We start from the raw sequence: 21,804 nt of genomic DNA on the forward strand, positions 1-21,804 counted from the left end.
CCACTGGCAGCTTTAGCAAGGCCAGTGGGGTCTGTCAAAGAGAGGAAGGCCACTTAGGGGATCATCTTTGGCTTGAGGCTTACCTCTCTCACAGGTTTCTGTGGTGATCAGTTGCCCGGCTCTCTACTAGAGATTCAGCAATACCCTGGAATAGCTACAGGAGTATTCCAAGAATGAATGCACTAAAGGACAAGCCCAGCTCTTCTCCTAACCCTAGATACAGTCATTGCAGGGCAGACTTGGGTCAGGGAACAGGAATGCAGACAAAAGTTTGCATTATGCTATGCTCAGCTGAGTCTGACAGTTTTACAGGAACCAGCCCTCAAAGCTATACTGTGGGTACTCTGCAAGAAAAGTAGAGTTTGATTGGGTCATGAGAGAGCCAGTGCTTCTGGAAAACACTTCCTCCTTGGTGCAGACTACTTGCCAGCAGTCCAGAACCTTAGTGCCATTCCAAGTTTTATATGTTGACCTGACTAAGGCAGGACAGAGATTCACAAGGCCAACCTGGTTTGATAAAAAAAACCAGCCAAACAAAACAGCATACCACCAAAACCCAAACAAACCAACAACACCAAAACCAACTGCTTCAGTAAAACACCCAAAGCCTGGCTTATGGCTGATTTTGATGATCATTTGGTCCAAAAGGCTGAGCAAGATGACCCCCATAATTGGGCTGAGGCCCCCTTACAGAGAACACAGTCCTTCTGCAAAGGCTGTGCCATGACAAACTGGTGGCTGACACACACGGACTTCATTTCAGTTCTGTGGCTGAGCTGGAGTTGAAGCTGCTGATTCATCTGGCTTGTATCACCTGTGCCAGAAGGTCTACTTTTAAGTGTTTGAACCAGCCACACAACAGAGGTCCCCTCATCACATGAAACAGCAGCTTGGACACCAGAATATCCATGTAAATAAGATACAGCATAACCGTACCAATGTCTTGCTTTTCCTTTTTTTTTTTTTTTTTTTTTAATTAGGGTTAGGAAGGAAAGAAGGAAAACCTTTACAGCTTAGTTATTTAAGCCCTGAGATATTTTCCATTAAGTATGCCAATACAGATTCCAGATTCGGGCCAGGCTTAGATTGCAACAACTTCACAGACTCCAGAAGCAAGACTTCACTTTAGGTAAGCAAAGCAGAATTATTCCGAGCATTTGGAGGCATCAACTATTACAGAAACAATCAAAAAATTCATACACATCCAAAATGACCCAATAAAAAACTTAGAAGTCCCTTAAACAGGCACTGCTGAATTTAGCCATGGTAAATCCAAATTGCATCCTCTTTCTTCTCCACCTTGCTTTCAGCAAGAGGTTACTGCTCCTGTAATAGGAGTGGAAACCTGTAATAGGAGTGGAAAAATACTGCTCTTTTATGTAGTCTTCACAGGCAGCTTATGACAAAAATATAAGGCTGTATGCAAGAATATAATGCTATAAAAGATTACAGCAAACCCTGCCAGTTCTTACCTGTCAGAGTTCTTAGAGAAAACCACTAAGGCCACACTTTGAAATTTATTTTAGCACTATTATTTTACAGGCTGTCATAAAATTTATGAAGGACAGAGTGCTTAGTGTCTCACCACCCAGCATGGACACCCACTAACTAAGGGCAAACTGTGTTGTAAAGGTTTGCATAAAATGACAAACTGCATTAAAAGCTTGAAATTCTTTTCAAAGGAAGCTAAATATAAATCAGTATATCTTAGAAGAAAAGCATGGGGACTGGGGAGGTGAATGATGGTGGAAGGCCAGAGGGCACTTTTTACTTCTTTTTGGCTGTGAGGCTCTCACCTGGGAACTGGTTTTGGCATCTAAAGATATTTTTTCCAGAGCGCACATCAGCTAACAGTCAGTTCTAGAACAGGCCAGAGTGTGAAACACCTTGAGAAGCTGACATGGTATCAATAAGCCATATGTTCTCCTTAAATAGCCACAATGGGAGTCCCTTTTAAACAACAGGAGAAATTATCATGGATATTGAAAGGCCGAACAATTACTTCATTTACTCTGAAGACAAACATTAGTAGTAACATTTTTTGGCCCTATGTTAAACTAAGTATAGCATTGAAGATCTGTGGTGACAGGTAATACAAACCAAATCACAGTCCCAAATGGTCTGAAATCCATTCGCAATATTCCTCTGCAAGAATGCAAGTTTCAGAGTTCAGAACATGACTGAATGACTTTATTGATATTTTTCATCTTTATAATGTGAATATAACTGAAAATTCTTGCTCACAAATGCACAAGAAAATATAATTTCTCCTCCCACTATGCATTGTTATAAATGCATCTGTATAAATTGCTAAAACATTCCCAGCAAGGCTTTTATAAAATTCTTAAAGGCTGGTTCTTCACAGGTCTTCAAACTGCATTGAAATCCTTAATTTCCAAATGTTTTTCTGTGTATATTTCAGTTTTCAAAAAAAACCCAAAAACGCAGGTAAACAGAGTAAGCTGCAATTATGCTTTGCTTTTACTATATCTCTAGCAGCTCTAATCAGGAAAATGCAGATATTGGATGCTCTTGCCAAGTTGAAACAGTTTTACATTTTACATATATATTCTCTGATAACTGCTGAAATAATATTCTTTAGTAACTAACTCACCAAATTCCATGTTATCACCCTCAACAACAGCATTTTCTTGGGCACACTAACTTCTTTTTTGCAATAATGAAGCGAGTCTGGAGAGAAGAAATACACAAATGCACACTAGGAAAAGGCGTAAAAATTCCAACAAACATCAGCCACACAATTTTCCTTTAAAAATGAGCAATTGAAATACAGGAGGCAAGATTTCTACTGTGTGTTTGCATTTTGCTTTTTCCACTTACTGCAGAAACAAACTGTTCTGTTGCACTCACATGGCTCTTCACCTGTTACACTTACAAAACCCAAAGCCATTTGTAGAGGGAAATCAGCAGAGCAGCTGTCAACAGAAGAGTAAATGTGATGGTCCTGGTGCCAGCACCCAAGCAAAATACTGACTTTGGACTCCAGCAACCTGACAAGCCTGTGAAAGCTCACTGCAACCTTTTGTTGTAAGGTTTCACATTAGGATTTAATCTCCAATTGACCACACATGTCAGAAAACGTGGGATTGTTGTTAGTGCTTAGGAATACAGCATCTTGTGCATAGAGAGAGGGCAGTACCTGGTCAGATCTGTTAAATCTTCAGGAAAGGGGTTTGAGCAGGAGTAAAGATGCAAGTCTTTTGCTGTCTCGACACAGGGGACATCTTCCATTCTGACTACCAGCTACTACATCTCACTGCCCACTCTTCTGGGCACCTGACAGAAACAGCCCAGGCTTTGTATTGTAATGTTTCTTTCTAAAGCTGGAATTTCAAGCATTTACAGTTTCAGGGCTTAGCTTTATGAGCTCTTTGCCAATGAAATAATTTTTGTTGTTTGGTTTTAGACTGCTCCCCACTACAACCCTTGCTGACTTCTTTTAAAAAAGCATGAAGCTGTGTCTGTGCTCCTCTGGTGGTACTAGTTTGTCATCAGTCTTCAATAAATTAGCAGTGTCATCCATGAAGTGAGCTGGGGAAGTAGCATCATCCTGTGCTCTCCTATGCAATGCTGCAGCACACTACTAAAAATAGCTGCTGCCTTTCACTCCAGAGATGGAAGCTTCCTGAGAACAAGGCATTTCTGTACTCGCGGTACATGCACAATATGCAGCACACTGATATATCACCACTTGTCCATATGTAAAGGGAATAGATTTGCAATATTTCCCCAAACAGAAAGCTGTCCCAGCCACACAGCAAGTGTGTTTCTAGTAAACACTCTTCGGCCTCCGCCCCACAGGCTTGAGCAGTTGCATTTTAACTCATGTTTTTTTAATTTTATTTCCACAACTGCCAAAGCAGTTCCATGTTTCTGCTAATCTTTTTTGAAATAGAAGAAAGTGAAAAATGTTTCAGGAGAAATTTTGGAACATCTTCAGATTATTTTTTTAAAAAAACATATTTTGTTTAAGTAGAAGCAAACAACAAGTTTTTGATCTCAGCTCTCACATACAAATCTGGACCATTCCACATTTAGATGGAAAAATGGAATCAATCTATTTCTGAACAGAACTGGCTCTGGGCAAGGATAGGCAAAGCATGAAAGCTGCTCACTCAGAAGAGGGCAGAAGCTGGAGGGATGTTCCCTGGCCTAAGGGAAAGGATGCACTGAATCAAGGGATGGAAGAAGTGATCACAATGGGCTCAAATATGGATACAGGACTATGAACCAGCCTGGGAGTCTGAAGAAATTTGCTGGTGAGCAGAGAAGCAAAACTGTGGCAAGCTTCCCTAGAAGCTCTGATAATTTTGCATTAAACATCTGCTAAAACAGTATTTGACCACTGTGCCAAAAGGACATCTCTGATGTGTGGCTCCCAGGAAGGACAAACTACATTTGGCAAAGCAAAGCCACTCTCTGCCCCATGCTTCTGCCAGACACAGGAGATGAGGAGTGCTGGCTCCACCTCACTGCACAGCCAGTCTCCCAGCAGCACAGAAATGCCACCAGGAACTAGTAGCTCCTTACCTCACCATTTCTGCCTGCCAAGAAAGCATGAGAGCCCGGTGCTTTGCCTGTTCAAATTCAGGAAAAAGGTGTTTGAAGAGCTTTGCTCAGCACAGCCAGCATTCTGTGAACAGTGGCAGAGCTCTAATTAACTGCACAGATTTCATCTCAGCAAAATGTTTTAAAAGAAATTTTAAAAGTACATGAATACTCCCAGTTCATCCATAAGGCAAAGAGCTGAATCACAGATTCTGACAAGGCAGTCCCTGGAAAGCAGATAGATATGTCATACACTCCATTTCTCATTCCAGGAGCATCCCAAGTCCAATGTGTAGCAAGCAGCTTTATATGCATATAAGCTGAAAGGAGAATGCCAGTTTCCAACACCCAGGAGGAATGTTCAAATCTGGAGTCTAATTAACTTCACAAATCTCCTTCACCCCTAGTGTAGGAAAGTTACAAAGGAAGATTGGCTTGACTGCATGCCAGACATGTAGATTCCAAACAACGGCATTTCCCCTGAGTCCTTCCATGAAGCCCAAACTGCAGTCAGGACAAGCAAGGACACCATCTCACCCAGGCTTCAGGGCTGTCCATCAGCCTGGGTCACTTCAGAGCCTGGTGGTGCTCTCTTGGAACTGCACTTTCCCAGGAGCAGAGCTGTCCTATCCCACCAAAGGAGCTCTAGCATCACTTCACAACAGAGCAAGGCTGATGTCTAGAACATTCCTAGTCCATTCCAGCAACTACAAGTGCTTGAGATCACAGGCCAATTTCATTCCCTTCAGAATAACTTGCCCCAAACCACAGTCCTATCCTAGGGATGAGGTGAAGCTATCTGTACATCCACACTTCCTTCTCCATTAGCACAGCATCTCATGTAGCTTGTACCCAGGACTGGAGAAATATTGCCAAGAGATCCTCTTGTTACGTATCCTTCCAACCACACATGTGGGCACATCTGCAGGTTGGGCAAAACAGTGATTGAGAGCAACCCTGCAGAGAAAGACTTGGGGGTAGTGGTTGAGGAAAAACTCACATGAGAGTAGTGTGTGCTCACAGCCCAGAAACCCAACAGAATCCTGGGCTGCATCCAAAGGAGAATGGCCAGCAGGGTGAGGGAGGGGATTCTGCCCCTCCACTCTGCTCTGGTGAGGACGCCACTAAGAGTGCTGCATCCAGCTCTGGGGTCCCTGAAATAAGAAGGACGTGGAACTGTTGGAGCAAATCCACAAAGTTGATAAGACGACTGCCCTTTGAAGGCTGAAAACGTTGAGGCTGTTCAGCCTGGGTAAGAGAAGGTTGTGTGGATACCTCATAGAAACCTTCCTGTATTTGAAGTGGATCTACAGGGAAGCCAAAGAAGGACTCTCTGTCAGGAACTGTAGTGATAGGACAAGGACTAATAGGTACAAATTGAAAGAGGGGGAATTCAGATTAGAGATTAGGAAGAAAAATTGTTTACCGTGAGAATGGTGAGACCCTGGAACTAGTTACCCACAGAAACTGTGGATGCCCCAACCCTGACAGTGTTTGAGGCCAGGTTAGATAAAGCCTTGGGCAACCTGGTCTAGTGGGAGGTGTCCCTGTCCATGGCAGGAGTATTTGGACTGAATAATCCTTAAGGTCCCCTCCAAACCTTAACATTCTATGATTCTAAGAGCATTCCCTATTCTGATAGGACTTTGGTTTGTCCCTGTGTTTGCACTTCCAGGTTCCTGTATTCCCTTAGGAAAGTGTATTTTCAGCTTAGTTCAACAGCTTAAGAGTAAAAGCTTGGCAATTTCTACTGTATCTTTGAGAACTTACTCATTGGCTTAAAATCTGATGTCAAACCTGGCATCAAGTGATCCAGGTAAAATAGTATGGTTCTGAAAAGGCCTGGGGAAAAGGCCAACTCAGCCCAAACTGATGCAACACTTCTGAACTATTCCCAACCCACCCAATTAATGTGCATTGAATATTTTTGGAGAACAGATGCCACTACGAGTTATTTCATACCTGCATGGTGTGAAGTCTGCAAGGACTCTTCAGTGGCAGAAACACAAGCTTTAACAGAAAACAGTGACAACCACAAATTCAAATAGCATCTCATTGAGACCAGTAGACATATTCAAAAGACTCATAGGCAATTTCAGCAAGAAGGAAAAGGCCTGGTGTATTCAGACTGAAAGCAAAATGATCTAAAATAGCCATGAGCAGCTTCCATCGAGATCAACTGAGAGAGGAGCAGGAATTTTTTGCTGTTGCCTGGGAGGGGGGAAAAGAATACAGAGAGATGCAGATGTATTTCAGATAACCACCACCCTTAAGCTTTATGAAGTTTTTTTCCTAGTTGGATGGGAAAAAAAAAGCTCTTGTACCCCCCTCAGGCAAGCTGTGTTCTGCAGGAATTGGATGCAAAGGTGGGACACAACACAGAGGTTCTGAATACCATGAAGATCAGTCCATCAAAACTTGCAGTCAAATATCCGTGCCCCCACCTACACACACACAATTAGTACTTTACCATATTACAACTAAAATCATGAGAAGCCAGTCTGAATCCTTGTTCAAAAGAGCAACTGGGCAAAAGTTGCCTTGAACATTACATCCCCTACTCTCAACTACGTAGCACAGTTCCTGACTCTACTAGTAACTAATAAGCAGAATTAACTTTTATTTGCTGGACAGGAAGGTAAGCAGCAAGTTTTAACAGAAATTCCCATTTGCTATTTGTCAGCCTTTTCTTAAACTGTTCCATGTTCATGAGAAACTTACAACTCCAAAGAAAACACTTTATGCACCCTGACTCCTAGTAGCAATTCAAGCAGGGTTTCAGTGCTATTCACTTGAATAGCATTCAGTCAGTCAGGGAAGCTGAAACAATAACATATGTGAAACAGCTTGAATCTTGAGGATATGATCTATACAGAATTAGTTAACAGAATTTTTTTTCTTTAAACCCACACACTCACCATAACATTCATTTAGTAAATCTGAATAAGAACTGCATTCAAGAGAACACAATCTGCATGTGAACATTCTGTGAAGTGAAAGAATGAATTCCATGAATCAATAATTTGCTTCAATTGTCTTGGTTCTGTTTACTATCTACGCTATGTTTGATGAGTCTTAACTTATTAATGTTGGACATCCTCTGTTTGAAATCTCTGTATAAGGCTCCGAGTGAACACAGTCTGTGTTTACTTTGACTTCAAAGATAATTCAGCAACTGCTGAAGAGTTTTCAGACTGCGATGGACTTTATTAGCTCTGCTGTCTTAAGATCGGGGGGAAAAAAAAATCCCTGCATTATGTCAATTTGAAGCAAGAGGCCCTTCATTTAGTATCTCTTATTTTGCAAAACAATATTTTTTTATATTATGTTGATATCATATCTAGTATTGGAGTTAACATTAACATAATAATGATGACATATGTGCTATTACCATTACAATGTTGGCATGTTGATTTTTAATATTGACAGAGCTGTCCAAAATATCTACTGTTTACAACATTTGTTCTAGCTAAAGCGATTTGGTAGCATTTGCTAATCGACTGCAACTACTTCCCACCCATAAAACTGATGCAAATAAGGGGAAAAAAACAGCTAGAGGGATCCAAAGACATAAACACTTTTACTTATAACTCTGTAAAGAGAAATCCCTCTCTCTCTCTCTCTCCATATGGCTTTCTCTTGGCTCTTAATCATCTTTTCATTGGCTTCCAGCTGGCTGTCTCACTATCAAGACCAACTTGCTATGCCAAAGTCAGGCTCAGAAAGATGAGAGCTGCAGAGTGGCATGACTGGATGCAGCAGTTTTTACTAGGGGCAAGTCTAGCATAAAGGGTGCATAGCAGGGTCACTTCACTTGCCTGAGCCAAGCAGGCACTGCTGTGTTCCCAAAACACAGCAGCAGGTCTATGTTCACACTTTTTAGTAGCGGGAGCAAAGAACAGCTACTACAATTGAAGCTACAGGGAAATTCTGCAGGCAGAAGTGTAATTACCTGAGTGGGAATTCTGGCAGAAAACCCAGACCTCTTTCTCTCCCTAAATAGAAACAAATACTGTGCAGTCACCATGGAGAGATTACGTACAGCATTTGGATCACATACAGCACTGAAATACAACACACACAAGAGAGCCAGCCATGGAGCTGGTTTAGCAAAGCACAACCAAGTCAGGTCTCCACTGACTACAGCCACCATTTTAGCCATCATCCCAGTCTTACAAATATTAAGCTGTCAAAATTCACGCTCTGCATTAAAGGTCAGCTCTGCAAGCTGTTTAGTCCATCTGGGAGTACCTAGAGCCTAACAAGACATGTATGAGACAGAGATGGAAGCACTCACATATTGATCTACCACTACCCATGTAAAATTTTAAATTAAGAATAGAAGAAAACCACAGGGAAAGAAACATCCTCTAGTGCCTGTGTGTGAAGGCCTGTTTGGATTTAGCTAAGCAGCCAGTCACTGAAGTGCAGCAGTTCTTGTACAGTCTGTAGAGGCTTTGACTTGCAAAAATTCTTAGTTTTGGTCCATGTCTGACACCTTTGGTTTCCAGTCATCCCATGCATCCAAGCCTACCTCCTCATCTCTCTCTCTAGCCCTTCCTTCCGCTCATTCCACAAGCCAGCTCATTTTTTTGCCTACTGCCCCCAACAGCCTTGGACTCAAACCCAGCTTCAGCCCCCCTCTCCCAGGGTAGACTTTTCCCCCTCTACTCCATCACCCATGTCCCCAAGCTTCCTCCTTGGGGCTGTAATAGCACCCCAGGGGGAGTCACCAGAGCACAGAGAAAATGAGCACCTTTTTCCTTCTTCAGGCACAGTATGGGCTGCAGTTTTGCAGTCTTTTTGGCTTCAAACTCCCCTCCAAATGACTACGTGTGCTCACTAGTTGTCAGGGCACTTCCTCTTTAGCCACCTGACTATTCACTCCTGGTTTCAAAGAGAAATATGGTTACTCAAAGTCCCTGAAAAATCCACCATCACCTTCTATTCTTCAAAGTCAGCAGGACTGTTACCAGACTAAGAATCTCAGAAATTTGCCCCTCCCTTTCAAACCAGCCAACCTTTCCTTCGTTAATAACTGCAGTCAGCTTCCAAACCTTAAAAGAATGTTTTTTATCTGCATATATGTCAGGGTGGCGATACTAAATGGGAAATCGTTCACTTAAGCAGGACCAGCAAAGCCTTGCTGTCTATCAGAAATGCCATTCCATGGAGAGTACTTTTCTCCCCTCTCTGCAGCAGCTCATTAATTTAGGTGCATAAATCAGAGACAGCTGATAAGGTCACAGATGCCAAGATGTCCTCCCTCCCATTTAGTTTTCCCAAGCATCCTGCAAGCCATCAAACAGCTTCAGATTTGGAAGTTTTGAAAACAACTCTCCTCATTTTAAAATAATCATACATTTCAATTTCCTCCACATACCACTAGCAATTATAGAAACAGCTTTCTGATTTTGTAGTGATTATTCCCCAACACGCACATCCCTGTGACTGGCTTTTGTTTCCATTCTCCTAAGACAAAGCATGGAGAGACCTGCACTTTATTCCCCTTTCCCACCATTACTGGTCTTCTCACAGATCCTCTTTCTCTCCAGTTTCCATGTTGTGCTTCACATAGGATCCATTCCATGCGTTTTCTTAAAGGGAAATATCTTAATTTGTATTTATGAAAATCTGCTATTTTTTCACGTAGCACACATCCTGCTGCCTTGACTGTACTGAAACTTGCTTATTTTTAATGTTACATATTAATGAAAAGCTGCTAGAATCAGAGAAAGGATTTTCTATCATCAGTCAGCATCAGCATGAGAGCAGTCTGCTCTTGAAAGCCTCTAGCTCTGATTGTTCAAAAACATACCGTTCACCATGTCAGTTGAATCTTGTGCATCAGATATTAAAAGTTCAGGCTCTAAGTGCACAAATCTTGTCGAGATCTGAGAAAGTTCTTTGCCATAAATATTAATGAGGGCCAATTTCATGCCACTTGTTACATCCCATGTATACTTACTTCTTCAAACTATCCCTTGTCTTGTCTTTTATGTGCCAATAATCAATTTGTAAAGCATAAATCATAAAGCTTACCTAGTTTTTGATTATGCTACAGCCTATGATTTAGCATTTAATCAATTTTCTTACTTTGATAAGTGATGTTATTTCCATTTTATCATCTTATCTGTGTTTGAAGGAACAAATAAAAGTCACCTCTTTGAAAGATTAAAATTTCATCTATTATTTACTTAAAACCAAGTTTTAGAACTGCACCATCACAGTAAGCATTTAATCAGAAATGCAAACAAGAAGCTCAACCTGTACATCCTGTTCTGCCCTACATCAAGCATCAATCACATTTCAGCATTACCTCGTGCAATATGCAAACATCTGCTAGAGAGAAAACAGAACAGCGGCAACAACAAAATACCCACACACCGAAAGGTTACTTGACTTGCATTCTGTGTGAATTCAGACTGAACACAAGAGTCAAGTCCCTGTTGATCGGGGATGAGAAAAGAACAAGATGTTTTGGAAGACAGCTGCTTCTCGAGAGCCAGCAGGTGCACATTTGAGCCCGCCCTGCACAGCCCCCCCCACACGTGCTCCGGGCTCGGCAGAGGCGCTGCCGAGAGAGAACCTGGGAGCCCTACAGGAGCCTTCGGGCAGTGCTTTTACACAGTCAGGCAGGGGCACTGGGGCAGGGAAGGTCACTTCGGGCTCCCTGCCATGCAAATGAGTTTATTCAGCTTTCCAGGCAGAGCAGCTGAGAGCTTGGACTGGAGGCAAGAGGAATGCAGAAGGCTGCCTGCAGCCAGCCGGCCAGAGCGATCGCTTAGGCTGGAGTCACACTGTCTCAGCAGTGGGGTTCATTGGATTCTGAAAGTCCACTGGCCTTACTGTTTAAAAGAGACATTAGTCAGGTAAACATCTCAGTTTCTCATAAATACACAGAAAATATGACAAGTTTTAAAGAAATGTTGCCACAAGTCAGAGTAAGGTCATAAAGTGATATTCATTTGTTACCAGAGTCCCAGGAAGTTAAAAAAAAAAAAAACAAATTCCATTGTTATTAGCAATTATTTGAGCTTTTGCTCCCCTTCAAAAGGTTTTGAATCCTTAGTTCATACAAAGAGTCTGTTTCATGTAAATATTTGGGGGAAAAATATTCTCTTTCTTCTAATTATAACTAGCTGATGATGTCAGCACAACTGACCCAAGACATGATCTTCAACTGACAGCACTGACTTAACATTTCTCTGCTGTCTTTTATAACAACCTCTTGAAAGCATAAACTATGGCTGCTTTTTTCTTTTTTAAAATCTCCTACAGACATCTATTTCTAAGGTTGTGAACAGGCTCAAACAGTAATCAAGAAATTGTACAATGATCTCAAAGGATGCTTAAAACATTCTCCCTAGCCTGTCCCTGTCTCCCAATGACATTTTCTCCCATTTAGAAGCTTGCCTGAAATTCCAGATTTAGAACTGATCTTTTTCCATGGCTAATAATGGTGGTGTTGAAGTATACTTAACAAATTCAACCAGACATTGAAATGTGTGTATTTTACATGACAGTATCTTGTTCATCCAACAGCTTGAGTTCCCACAGGAGGTTTGCTAACACCCTGAATGCCCTATAGAGACTTGGGACACCAAGACCAGCATCCCAGCTCCACAGATGAAACATACTCCCTCTCATCTTCTGAGAGGAGTGTCTGAACAAGAACAATGATGTCTGTCTGTATGCCAGGACATAAGTAGAAAGCTTTGTGTATGTGGAGTTATTTATTGTAGAAACAGGCCCTGGCAACAGTTAGACTCCATGGTGATAACAAATAACGAGGCTCTCAAGGAAGAGAATTGGGCATTCCTACTCCCCAGACTTGCAGCAAGGAGCAGATGGTCACAATTTCACCATGGGCTACAATATTTCTATCCAGGCTGCAGTGGCAGAGCTGCCTTCTGAGGGCCTACAGAACAACCAGGGAGCCAAAAGCCAGGGGGTGACCTCTTCCCCATGGACTCTGTCTGAAATACATTAGGAGATGCCTTAGCACACGAGTGTACCAGGAGGACATGGGCACACAGGGACATAGTTTTGCTGATGTTGGGGGTAGCTCTAGCTCTGTCAGGGAGCCTTTCTCTTAAGGAGAAAGGCTATCACTCACTCAGCTCAATACAATCCTGCTACAGGGAAAGCAGATTCACCATTTGGCCACAGGCATGATCTGATTTCACAGCACCTGAAAAGTTGATTTTCACAGTCTGTCCCACTTGCCTCATTAAAGATACAATTATAGACACTTATCTCCCACACCAGTGATGAATTACAACACTGCAGCAAGGTGGATTTTGCCTCAAAAAGTTATTTTGAGGCAGGGGGCTTGTATAGATGCAAATATTATGTATGCAAGATATATATGTGAAGGCACTTTGTGAAGCTTACAAAGTTGAGTTGGCTTAAGCCCAAACATACAGAGAAGAGACAAATTACATCTAGGCTCTAATCCTCCATTATTAGGAGGTTCAAAGCTATTGCTTAGAAGGTGCACAGGCTAACACCTTACCAAGTGCTTATTTAAAACTCAGTTTTAAATTTCTAACCAATGTTCTGCACATAGAAGGCCCTTAAAGTACTGAAACAATACTCTCAATACAGTCAAATGGATTGTGGCCACATTTAAGCTTAAAGTTATGCTTTGTTTTGAAATTGGAAAATAAAAAATTAATTTTGAAATGGTCCAAGAGACCTTCCCTCACCATCCACCTGTGACAGAACATGGATAAGGTATCAGGAATGCCTCTGTCTTCCACTGTACTCTGAACCTCACAATTCTATAGGACTACTCTAGAGAGCTCCTTACATGTTTAGAAGCCCAAGGAGCTTTTCACATTTGTTTCTTCGTCTTGCTGTAGACTAGAAATGACAGCATTGATGGAACAGAGACAGAGCCTCACAGGCTGGGGCAGCTTGACTAAAAGGGACTTCAAGGATCGAGCCAAACTTGATGAGACAAGTGAGGAAATCTTCCCCAAGGAACCACCATGAAGATTTACTTCTTTTCAGATAACCCAAGCACAGGTTAACAATAACAGAAGTTCATAACAGCTTAACAAACACAGATCTAGGAGGAAATAATCTCAAAGGTCTATTGCTACAGCCAACTTCCACACTAGGAATCATTCATGCTGTGACACCATGCAGACTGAGGTCTTAGCACTGGTTTAAAGCCATGCCATAGTAACACTAAGTAGCTGATGATGATGATGATGTTCTTCTGCATGACTCAACCATCACTACCAGAAGAGGAAGCAGGGTCAATACTTTTCTTGGAAGATGCCCAGAACAGACCAAGAGGACAAACCCAGCCATGTCCCCAGGGGTACAAGGGGACCCTCTCTAACTGGGATTACAGTACATTGGAAAGGGAGGTTGCCCACAGGAGGGCTCTCAGTCTGATGTTACAATGAACCAGTTTTTACCACAGCCAATACAATGCCCTGACAAGCAGCAGGTAGAGACAGTAAGTAAATATCCTTTTATTTCCTCACATTTGCAACCAGAGGTTGCAAAGCCAGGTATAATAGGAAAAAAAAAAAAAAAAACAAACAACAAAAAACTCCAGAAATCATCATGGCAACAAGCAAATGTGTGCAAAGAACTTTTTCTTTCAAATGCAAGTGAGCACTTAAACCCAAACTTTTCTATAATCTTAGGATACCATTGCAGTAAGAGTTGCCAATGGAGAAGCAAGACCATTTTTTGGTTTATCTGAGCCCCCTTATTTCAAAGTTTAACTCTTGTATTTTTCAAGTGCTGTGAACATGTTATGTTTCACAAACATGCTAAATGGAGTATCTACAGTGGTTGTTTACTCTCTATAATAAACAAAAGTTGTAATAAAGTATTTCAAATGGAACACAAAAAAAAATTAGTGGTGTTTGCTAATCATTAAAAAAGACTTAACTCCCAATACCACAGAAGGATGTAATGAAAGGATTTCATTTCATATTGAACAAAATTATTTGCTTGTTCTGAAATGGTTTCATTTAATTTTAACCTCGCTTTCCTCCCACTTTCTAAAGGATAACTTCACAGGAAATTTCTAAACAGAAAGTTTTGAGATCATGCCTCAATCTTCTTTTTCCAACACCAAAAAAAGACATACCATACCAAGACACTTCAACCACATTTTTCTCCTGAATGGATTAGTAAAACCAATACAAATTCACATCACTTGTCAGCGTTGCCCACTCATCCTGCTTTTATTTTTTGCCAGGGTGCATTTTGCTGTATACTGGCTTCTGACATTTGCATGTTCTGACTGACAGCTGAACCCCAGTGCTTTTTGGGTAACTGGTTTGGTTATTTTAGGAGCAGAGTCAGCTACAGGGTGGTAGATGTTCTGTATTTTTGTTTTACAACTAAAAAACAAGACAACGTTGTCATACTCCCTCTGCTTATGAAGACTGGCAGATGTCAAATATCTGCAATTTTGATTTGGTCCAAGCATTTTTCATACAAGAGCTCTCACTTCTGCCAGTAGAGATTGGGCAGATGGTAGAACAGTCAGCTGAGGGCTTCAAAACACAATGGGTCTTGGCCCTAAAGTTGCTCATTGTTTATTCATGTCTAATATGTGGAAACTAAACAGATACTCAGAAGAGTTATTTGATAACTTGGGTTTTAGTCCTAATGCTGTCTATAAACATATAATTGTTGAAATGCTTATGATCAGACTCAAATGTAGCAATGCTGTTACAACAAAAATCACATACCACAAAAATGCATGAACATTTGGGTGTATTTAACAGACAAACAGTGATCTTTACAACATGGCTCATTAGTAGACTTGTACTACACCGTCCTAGCCTGGCTTTCTCCAACCAGATCACAAAACCCCTAAGAATTCAAACTATCAGGAGCTCCTATGGACTCTTTTGGGAACATGCTCAAAAATTGGCTTCACGGGTCTTCAGCATAAGCTTCCATGCTTTCCAGAACATACCTCTCTGGGTGTAACTGGACTTGGCACCTGCACCATTCTTCAAGCCACTAAAATATTTACTGCAAACTTTAAGCGGTGAAGAGAGGCTCCAGCTGGCCTTCTCCACTGGACAGTCTCAGTCTATGCAACCTCTTAAACAAAAACTGTGGCATTGGAAATACATCCTGAAGCTTTGCTTGAACGCCAAGTGCTGTACAAGTATTGTGCTTTAATGTTTACATCTTTTGACGACACACCGCTCACCAATGAGTTCATCAGTAAATCATGACCCTTAGAGGAAACAGAGAGGCAAAAATCATCATTCTTGAGGAGCTGAGGATGCAGGGAGTAATCAAGAGTCAAAGTACCACTGCCAGAACTGTAGAAGCATATGAGAACAAGGTAAGTGTCATATGAAACTGGACTCCTGCTACAGCTCTGGCTCTGCTGTGAGCACCCTGAGATGCAGCTTTTGCACACTAAATGCATCCACACATTTGTCCTCTAAGACTTTTAGAAGCAAGTTGTTTAACAGAGAACTGTGTTGTAGGAGTGTTAACACAACAGAAGTTGGCAATAGTTTCCAGTTGTTTCAAATGCAGACAAAGGTAATAACAGTACTAAATAACCTGCTCTTTGAAAAACTCACTGGAAGGGCATACCAGTAAGGGATACAAGCTTGTTTCTCAGGCCCATGAAGCTAGAAGCAAAGTTGCTATCAGGACTTAAAATGAAACTTAATTTAAGACATCAGAAATCTCTAATGGCAACACTTCTGAGAAATCTACAATTCATATTTGATCTCAACCTAAGCAACCTTTACAAAATTGATTTTAAAAAAATCTAGAACTCGTATTTGACTAAGGAGCTAGTGTCCATTTTCTTTGCATTATGAATGATAATCTGTGGCTTATTTTGGCTTCTGAACTCAAGTTTTTTATTTTGTTATCAAGCATTGTGCTGAGGATCAGATACCTCTCCTAGATAGGCTTTTGAGTACAGATGTCAAGAAAGAGAGGGTCTGCAGGACATCTGTAAGGAGTTTAACACCTTTATGGATATGCATTGTTCAAAGCATGGTCCCACCACTGCTTGAACACTGCAGCAATTCAAGCTTGAACCCAGGATGATTCTGAGTAGCTTTATCATTTGAGGGAAGCCATTCACAGATCTCTAACCTCAGCCACTTACATTATTGAAAAGAAAATTTCACAGAAACTTTAATATTCTGTGATTCTGCAATAAAAAAGGACTAAACAAGCAAGGGCTGTGTTACAGTCTGGCCACTGGTGCTGCCTAACACATCTCCTATTACCAGCACTTTGGAAAACGGGGATAGAGGGTCTCCAACTACAGCTTCTCCATAGCCTTTACTTCACTCAGATTTTTGAGTATCCAAGAGGATTGGTCCCTCTGTGGCTAAATTTAGGTAACATACCGCAGGCAGGTTTTTGTATTTTTCCCCTTCATAACAGAGGCAATTGTCTGCTCTTTTTCTCCTATTGTATTAAAAAGCTGCCTGGTATTAAATTACACACACTCTTTTATTGACAGGAACTCAGTCTTTGCTATTTCTCCTTAGAGAATTTCTATTCTCCCAACAGGAAGAAGGCACTTTTTTCAGTCTTAAAATGAGTACAGCTTTTAAAATGAACTTCATATTTTTTGCTAACAAAGCCAACTTTTCCAAGCAATACTTTATATTTGAGCTAGGCCCACTGCTGGGTAGCCTACAAGTGAAAACATAAATCTCTATCAGTAGCTGTTAACTATTAGCTCTCCCTTAGCAGCAACAGAAAACTCAGCTTGTGCTGCCTTCCTTGAGAATAACTTACTCCATTAAAGCTCAAATCCAGCAGATTTCCTGTGAATAGGCAGATCAAACAGACACAGTAGAAAAGGTGCAGTACCCAGACATACTGCAAATTATAACATGCAGCTCTGAATTTTGCTCATTAACACACAGGTAAATTCACATCACAACACTATAAAAGATGAGTACAACCAGGTTTGAGATTATTTTTACAGTAATACTGGGGAGAGAACCTTGCTAGAGCTTTCCCTTTGTGTGCATAGTTCTGCTTCACATAAGTATCTGCCTCCCTTAAGCCTTGGCAGCATCACCCATCTTCTCCAGATTTCCTGCCACAGCCAATACTGTGAAACAGCCACATTAGAAGCTTTTGTCTTCCAACCATCCCTTACTTTATCTTGAACAAAGGAACTCAAAGCAGTACAAGTTAGGATGCCTTGTTACACTTTTTTCTCTAAGCATTACTGCTCTAAAGGAGCAGCACCTTTGAGAGCAACATTTTATTGATCTAGCATCACAAAGCCAAGCCATACACACCATGTATGGAGGATAAATCAACCTCTACAATTTTCACAGTGGTCCTTATTAAAAATGCTAGCAGAGACAGCTTTCATCTAAGACACAGATATCTAGTCTTCTTTCCATTATTACATTTTAGCAACTGCTGGAAATTGGGGGCAGGGGGAACCTCTTTAACCCTTTATTGCTTCAAAAAGATTGCTTATCATGGGATATCTCAAGTTGGAAGAGATCCATAAAAATCATTGAGTCAAACTTCCTGCTTTTTGCAGGACTACCAAAAACTGGACCACATGACTAAGTGCCATTCAGATGCTTCTTGAACCCTGACTGGCCTAGTGCCATGACCACTTCCCTGGGCAGCCTGTTCCAAGGCCTGACCATCCCCTTAACAAGGAACCCTTTTCTAATGCCTAAAGTACCATTGTCATGTCAACATGAAAATATTTCATTCTCACCTCTGAGGAGTTACACTGAACCCTTAATAGACACCCCTTCTCCCAGAAGTAGCAGGAGTTGAATTATAGGCAGAACAGGATGCTTTAGTGCACTAACAGCTGTAGGATGTCATCTATCAGGTACCTTTTTTCCCAAGTCTGCTTTTAAAGGCACTCTTACATGTACAAGCTTTTGGAGGGTAAGCAAAAGCACCAAAAGCTGTCATTTCAAATGGAACAGTCTGTGGGAATTTAATCTCCTTATCATGAGTTATCATTTACAAGGAATGTGCTCAGGTTATTTTAGTGCTTCTTTTGGTGTTAGCTTTCAGTGTGGGTTCATTGAAGCTACAAGGACTCTTGATCTCCAAAACTGTTTAGCTCAAAGACAAGTTCTTTTCTTAGCTTGTATAGACACAGAACAATCTGGAAAGCAACCTGCTTGCTGAATACTCTGCTTTGTATGGACATTGGGAAGAATTTTCCAACCATCTCTTTATATGCAGTCTACAGTTTGTCTTCGGTAAGGAATAACATGGTCAGTGTGCAACACCTTTGTGCTTTGACTGGAATAATCTCTCTCATTAAATAGAAGAGTTTCTTTTTTTTTTTTTTTACAAAAAACCTTTTTGATTCATTTTTATGATGATTGAACATTGCTTTGTTCAGACTTTTTGTGTCATCTGCATTCAGAATGTCTCTTTTGTATATCAGTTTTCTTCCTACTGATTCATGCTCCACCTTCATCTCACTTCATGAGTCATCTTCTCTACTATTTGCAGCACTTAACACTTCTGGCAGTGAGGCCTGACTTCTAGAGTTATTTATGGCAATAAAAGGCTGAGGAGCAGATAACTCAGGAAACTTGTAACAGGATAGTGATTACCTCAACTCTAGGTCCTCGGTGTAGGTTTAACACTGCTAAACCTCACATAGAAACGGCAGAATTCAGCCTCCTGGCTAATCACATAATCACTACATCTTCCAGGACTAAGTGCTGCCCTCAGCAGCAGGGCTGTAGGATTGGGTTGCTCATTTGTATGCAGCAGAGACCAGTGTTATGATTACTAAGCTTTAACAAAACCATTCTTAAATCTCTTCAGCAGTGATAAAGTAACTTCTCTAAATCCTCAGGACCTCATTACCATAACCCCATGTCTACTGGGTGAACAGCAACATAGCAAGCTCCACAGACACATCACTCACCAGCAAAGGGGAATTCTCACTGCAGGCAACACTCCCTCATTAGTGTGTACTGAGGTTATTAACACATCATTACTTCTAGGCTTATACTGGTATTGGAGTCCATCATCTCCATGCATGAAACAAAAAGGCAGAAGGCACGCAGCAAAGTGTCACCCCAACAACAAAATATACCCTGCTGAAAGCTTTTAATGTCTCTACAGAGAGATGCTCTGGGAAAGACACAGAAAAAACCCCCAGCTAGGCTGGAAAAAAATTGGAAATGAGAAAGTGGGTGATTTTACAGTGAAAGACATGAAGCCTTCTACTAAAGCAAAGAAACAGGTCATCTAATTCTGCTGTGTATTTTTCCAGTGTTTATTTTATCACCTAAAACTCTCTACTTTTTAATAGATCAAGCTAATGTAGACAGTTTATGTAAAACCGACTACCAAATATGATTAACTGCAGTAGAGTGGGTCTTATATTCATCTCAGAGACATTACAAGTCCAGGGTTTTTTTGCTGAAAGCCTGGAAGAGTACTCTAAAAATATTCACAAGAGAGGAAACTTCTGGAGCTGTCTTTTTTTGTTCCTACAGCAAGAGATTCTCAGTCCATGGACACCAGAACAAATTGACTAAATTCAGTGATAACTGGAGTAATCTTCTGATCACATTTGGGGTAGAAAGACAGAAAGAACTGCTGCATGTTTTTGACAAATACCTACTTCCATCCCTCAATACAGAGCATTGCACATTTTGGATTTTATTCTAGATTAGGGAAGAGGAACTGACTAAAACGCCACAACACATCACATCATTTTTTCCCCCAGAAACTGCTCACCAAACCACAAAGAAACAGACTGAAAAGGATTGCCTGAGTTTTGAAAGCCAGGGAGGTACAGACACCCTCAGCCCTCACCTTTAGATGCTGAGCCAGGGCTGCTGCTGAAGAAAATAACTGCAATAGACAGAACAAGCAATTGTACTGAGGAGGACACTGTCACTGAGTCTTGGTAACTTACAGCTGCATCAATGAATCAATCTGGCTCTGGCTTGCAAATATGAAGAGCTCCTCTGTTCCCTGCAAGTGTCTTTTTTGAGAGCAGAAGTAAATGATTTATAATGGAGCACAGCTGAGTCTTGCTACTACCTGTCTCACCTGGGAAAAGGTATCTCATCTGTGTGTAACAACACACTAATTAGAAGAAACAGGTGAGAAGAAGCAGGAAGAGGCAAGTTAGTAATGAGCCACTCACTAAATTCAAGCACATTCACATTATCATGAGTCTATCAAATTTAACTTACTATTATTATATTATTAAATTTATCCAACTTCTTTATTGGCTCCATGACAAGATTCCCTTTTCCTAGGGATCAGGAGGTTGGAAACACATTGTATACACACAAAAAGACATAAAAGTAGGAGCACACAGGGATAAAGCTGTGACCAGCAGGGATTTGGGGCAGTAGAAAAACATGGTGGGACCCTAAGAATTTTAACATACCATGCAGAGAGACTGGCAGAGAGGTGAGACCTTCAGACAATAAGGTGACAACAGGTCCCAAGAACATATATTTGACAAGCATTGAGCATATGAGGGAAAGACAGAACAAGTACCAAAATTATAATGCAGAAAACAACTGATGGGCTGAGATATACAGAGCACAGGTGAGTTGCAAGGAGATGACTCTTTCTATTCCAGAGTTGTATGTCTGGTCAGTCTCTTGACTTTGGAATCCTCTATGCCCTACCTTGAATGAGCATAAAACATTTATTACAGCCAGCTCTTCCAAAAAAACCAGCAAAGCTCTTCCAAAAAACCAGTAAAGCAATTATGCCATTTGCAGTCTTCCTGCTATCAGCCCTGCCATCACCTCCTGGTCCATGCCCACTTCCATTTGGGCCACTGGCTTTGCCCACCTCCCTTCCTCACCAATCTCACACCATGCTCACCTCTGCTTCCAGCCTGGCTTTTTACTTTCTTACCTTCAGCTACAGGTGACACATTCTTCCTTTCCACTTTCCCAGCCAAGGAAATCCAGCTGCAGCACAGGACCACTCTTCCCTCAAATCACAGGCAAGCACTGCAGAACAGATTAAAAGATAGCCCCGATTTTTACAGCTTTGTGGCAGTTCTCCTAGCACTCTCAGGAATAAAAAAAGCTTTCCTGCTTTCTCCTCTCTTGACAGACTTGTACTAAATCACTAAGGGGAGGAGCAAGAGATCATCTCGTTTCCTAAGCAGCTGGGATCCCACCTGAGAAGCTGAGAAAGGCAGTCCATTAGATAGAGCCTACTTTTTCAGCCCACCTCCAGGCCTGGTCCAGTTGGCATGTTGTG

At 41.3% G+C, this 21,804-nt stretch overlaps 2 protein-coding genes across 9 annotated transcripts in view; one reads left to right on the forward strand and one right to left on the reverse strand.

The window, feature by feature from the left end:
* Nucleotides 1–21,804, reverse strand: part of ATXN1 (ataxin 1) — a 371,677-nt gene that overhangs the window by 321,411 nt on the left and 28,462 nt on the right. For 4 of the 8 annotated variants that reach the window (XM_077180546.1, XM_077180524.1, XM_077180513.1 and 1 more), the window contains exon 1: nucleotides 21,451–21,548. The exons of the other annotated variants lie outside the window; for them this stretch is intronic. The gene's annotated coding sequence lies outside the window, so the exon portion shown is untranslated. Of the gene's footprint in view, nucleotides 1–21,450; nucleotides 21,549–21,804 lie in introns of those variants that run through there. 8 annotated transcript variants of the gene reach the window in all.
* Nucleotides 12,437–20,563, forward strand: STMND1 (stathmin domain containing 1). The gene is given in 9 exon segments (XM_054637438.2): nucleotides 12,437–12,546; nucleotides 13,437–13,537; nucleotides 15,700–15,825; nucleotides 15,828–15,910; nucleotides 19,684–19,739; nucleotides 19,741–19,804; nucleotides 20,236–20,365; nucleotides 20,368–20,474; nucleotides 20,477–20,563. Coding segments are annotated over 9 exon segments (864 nt in total).

Source organism: Agelaius phoeniceus, chromosome 1, assembly GCF_051311805.1.
Source record: "Agelaius phoeniceus isolate bAgePho1 chromosome 1, bAgePho1.hap1, whole genome shotgun sequence".
NCBI classification, from domain to species: Eukaryota; Metazoa; Chordata; class Aves; order Passeriformes; family Icteridae; genus Agelaius; species Agelaius phoeniceus.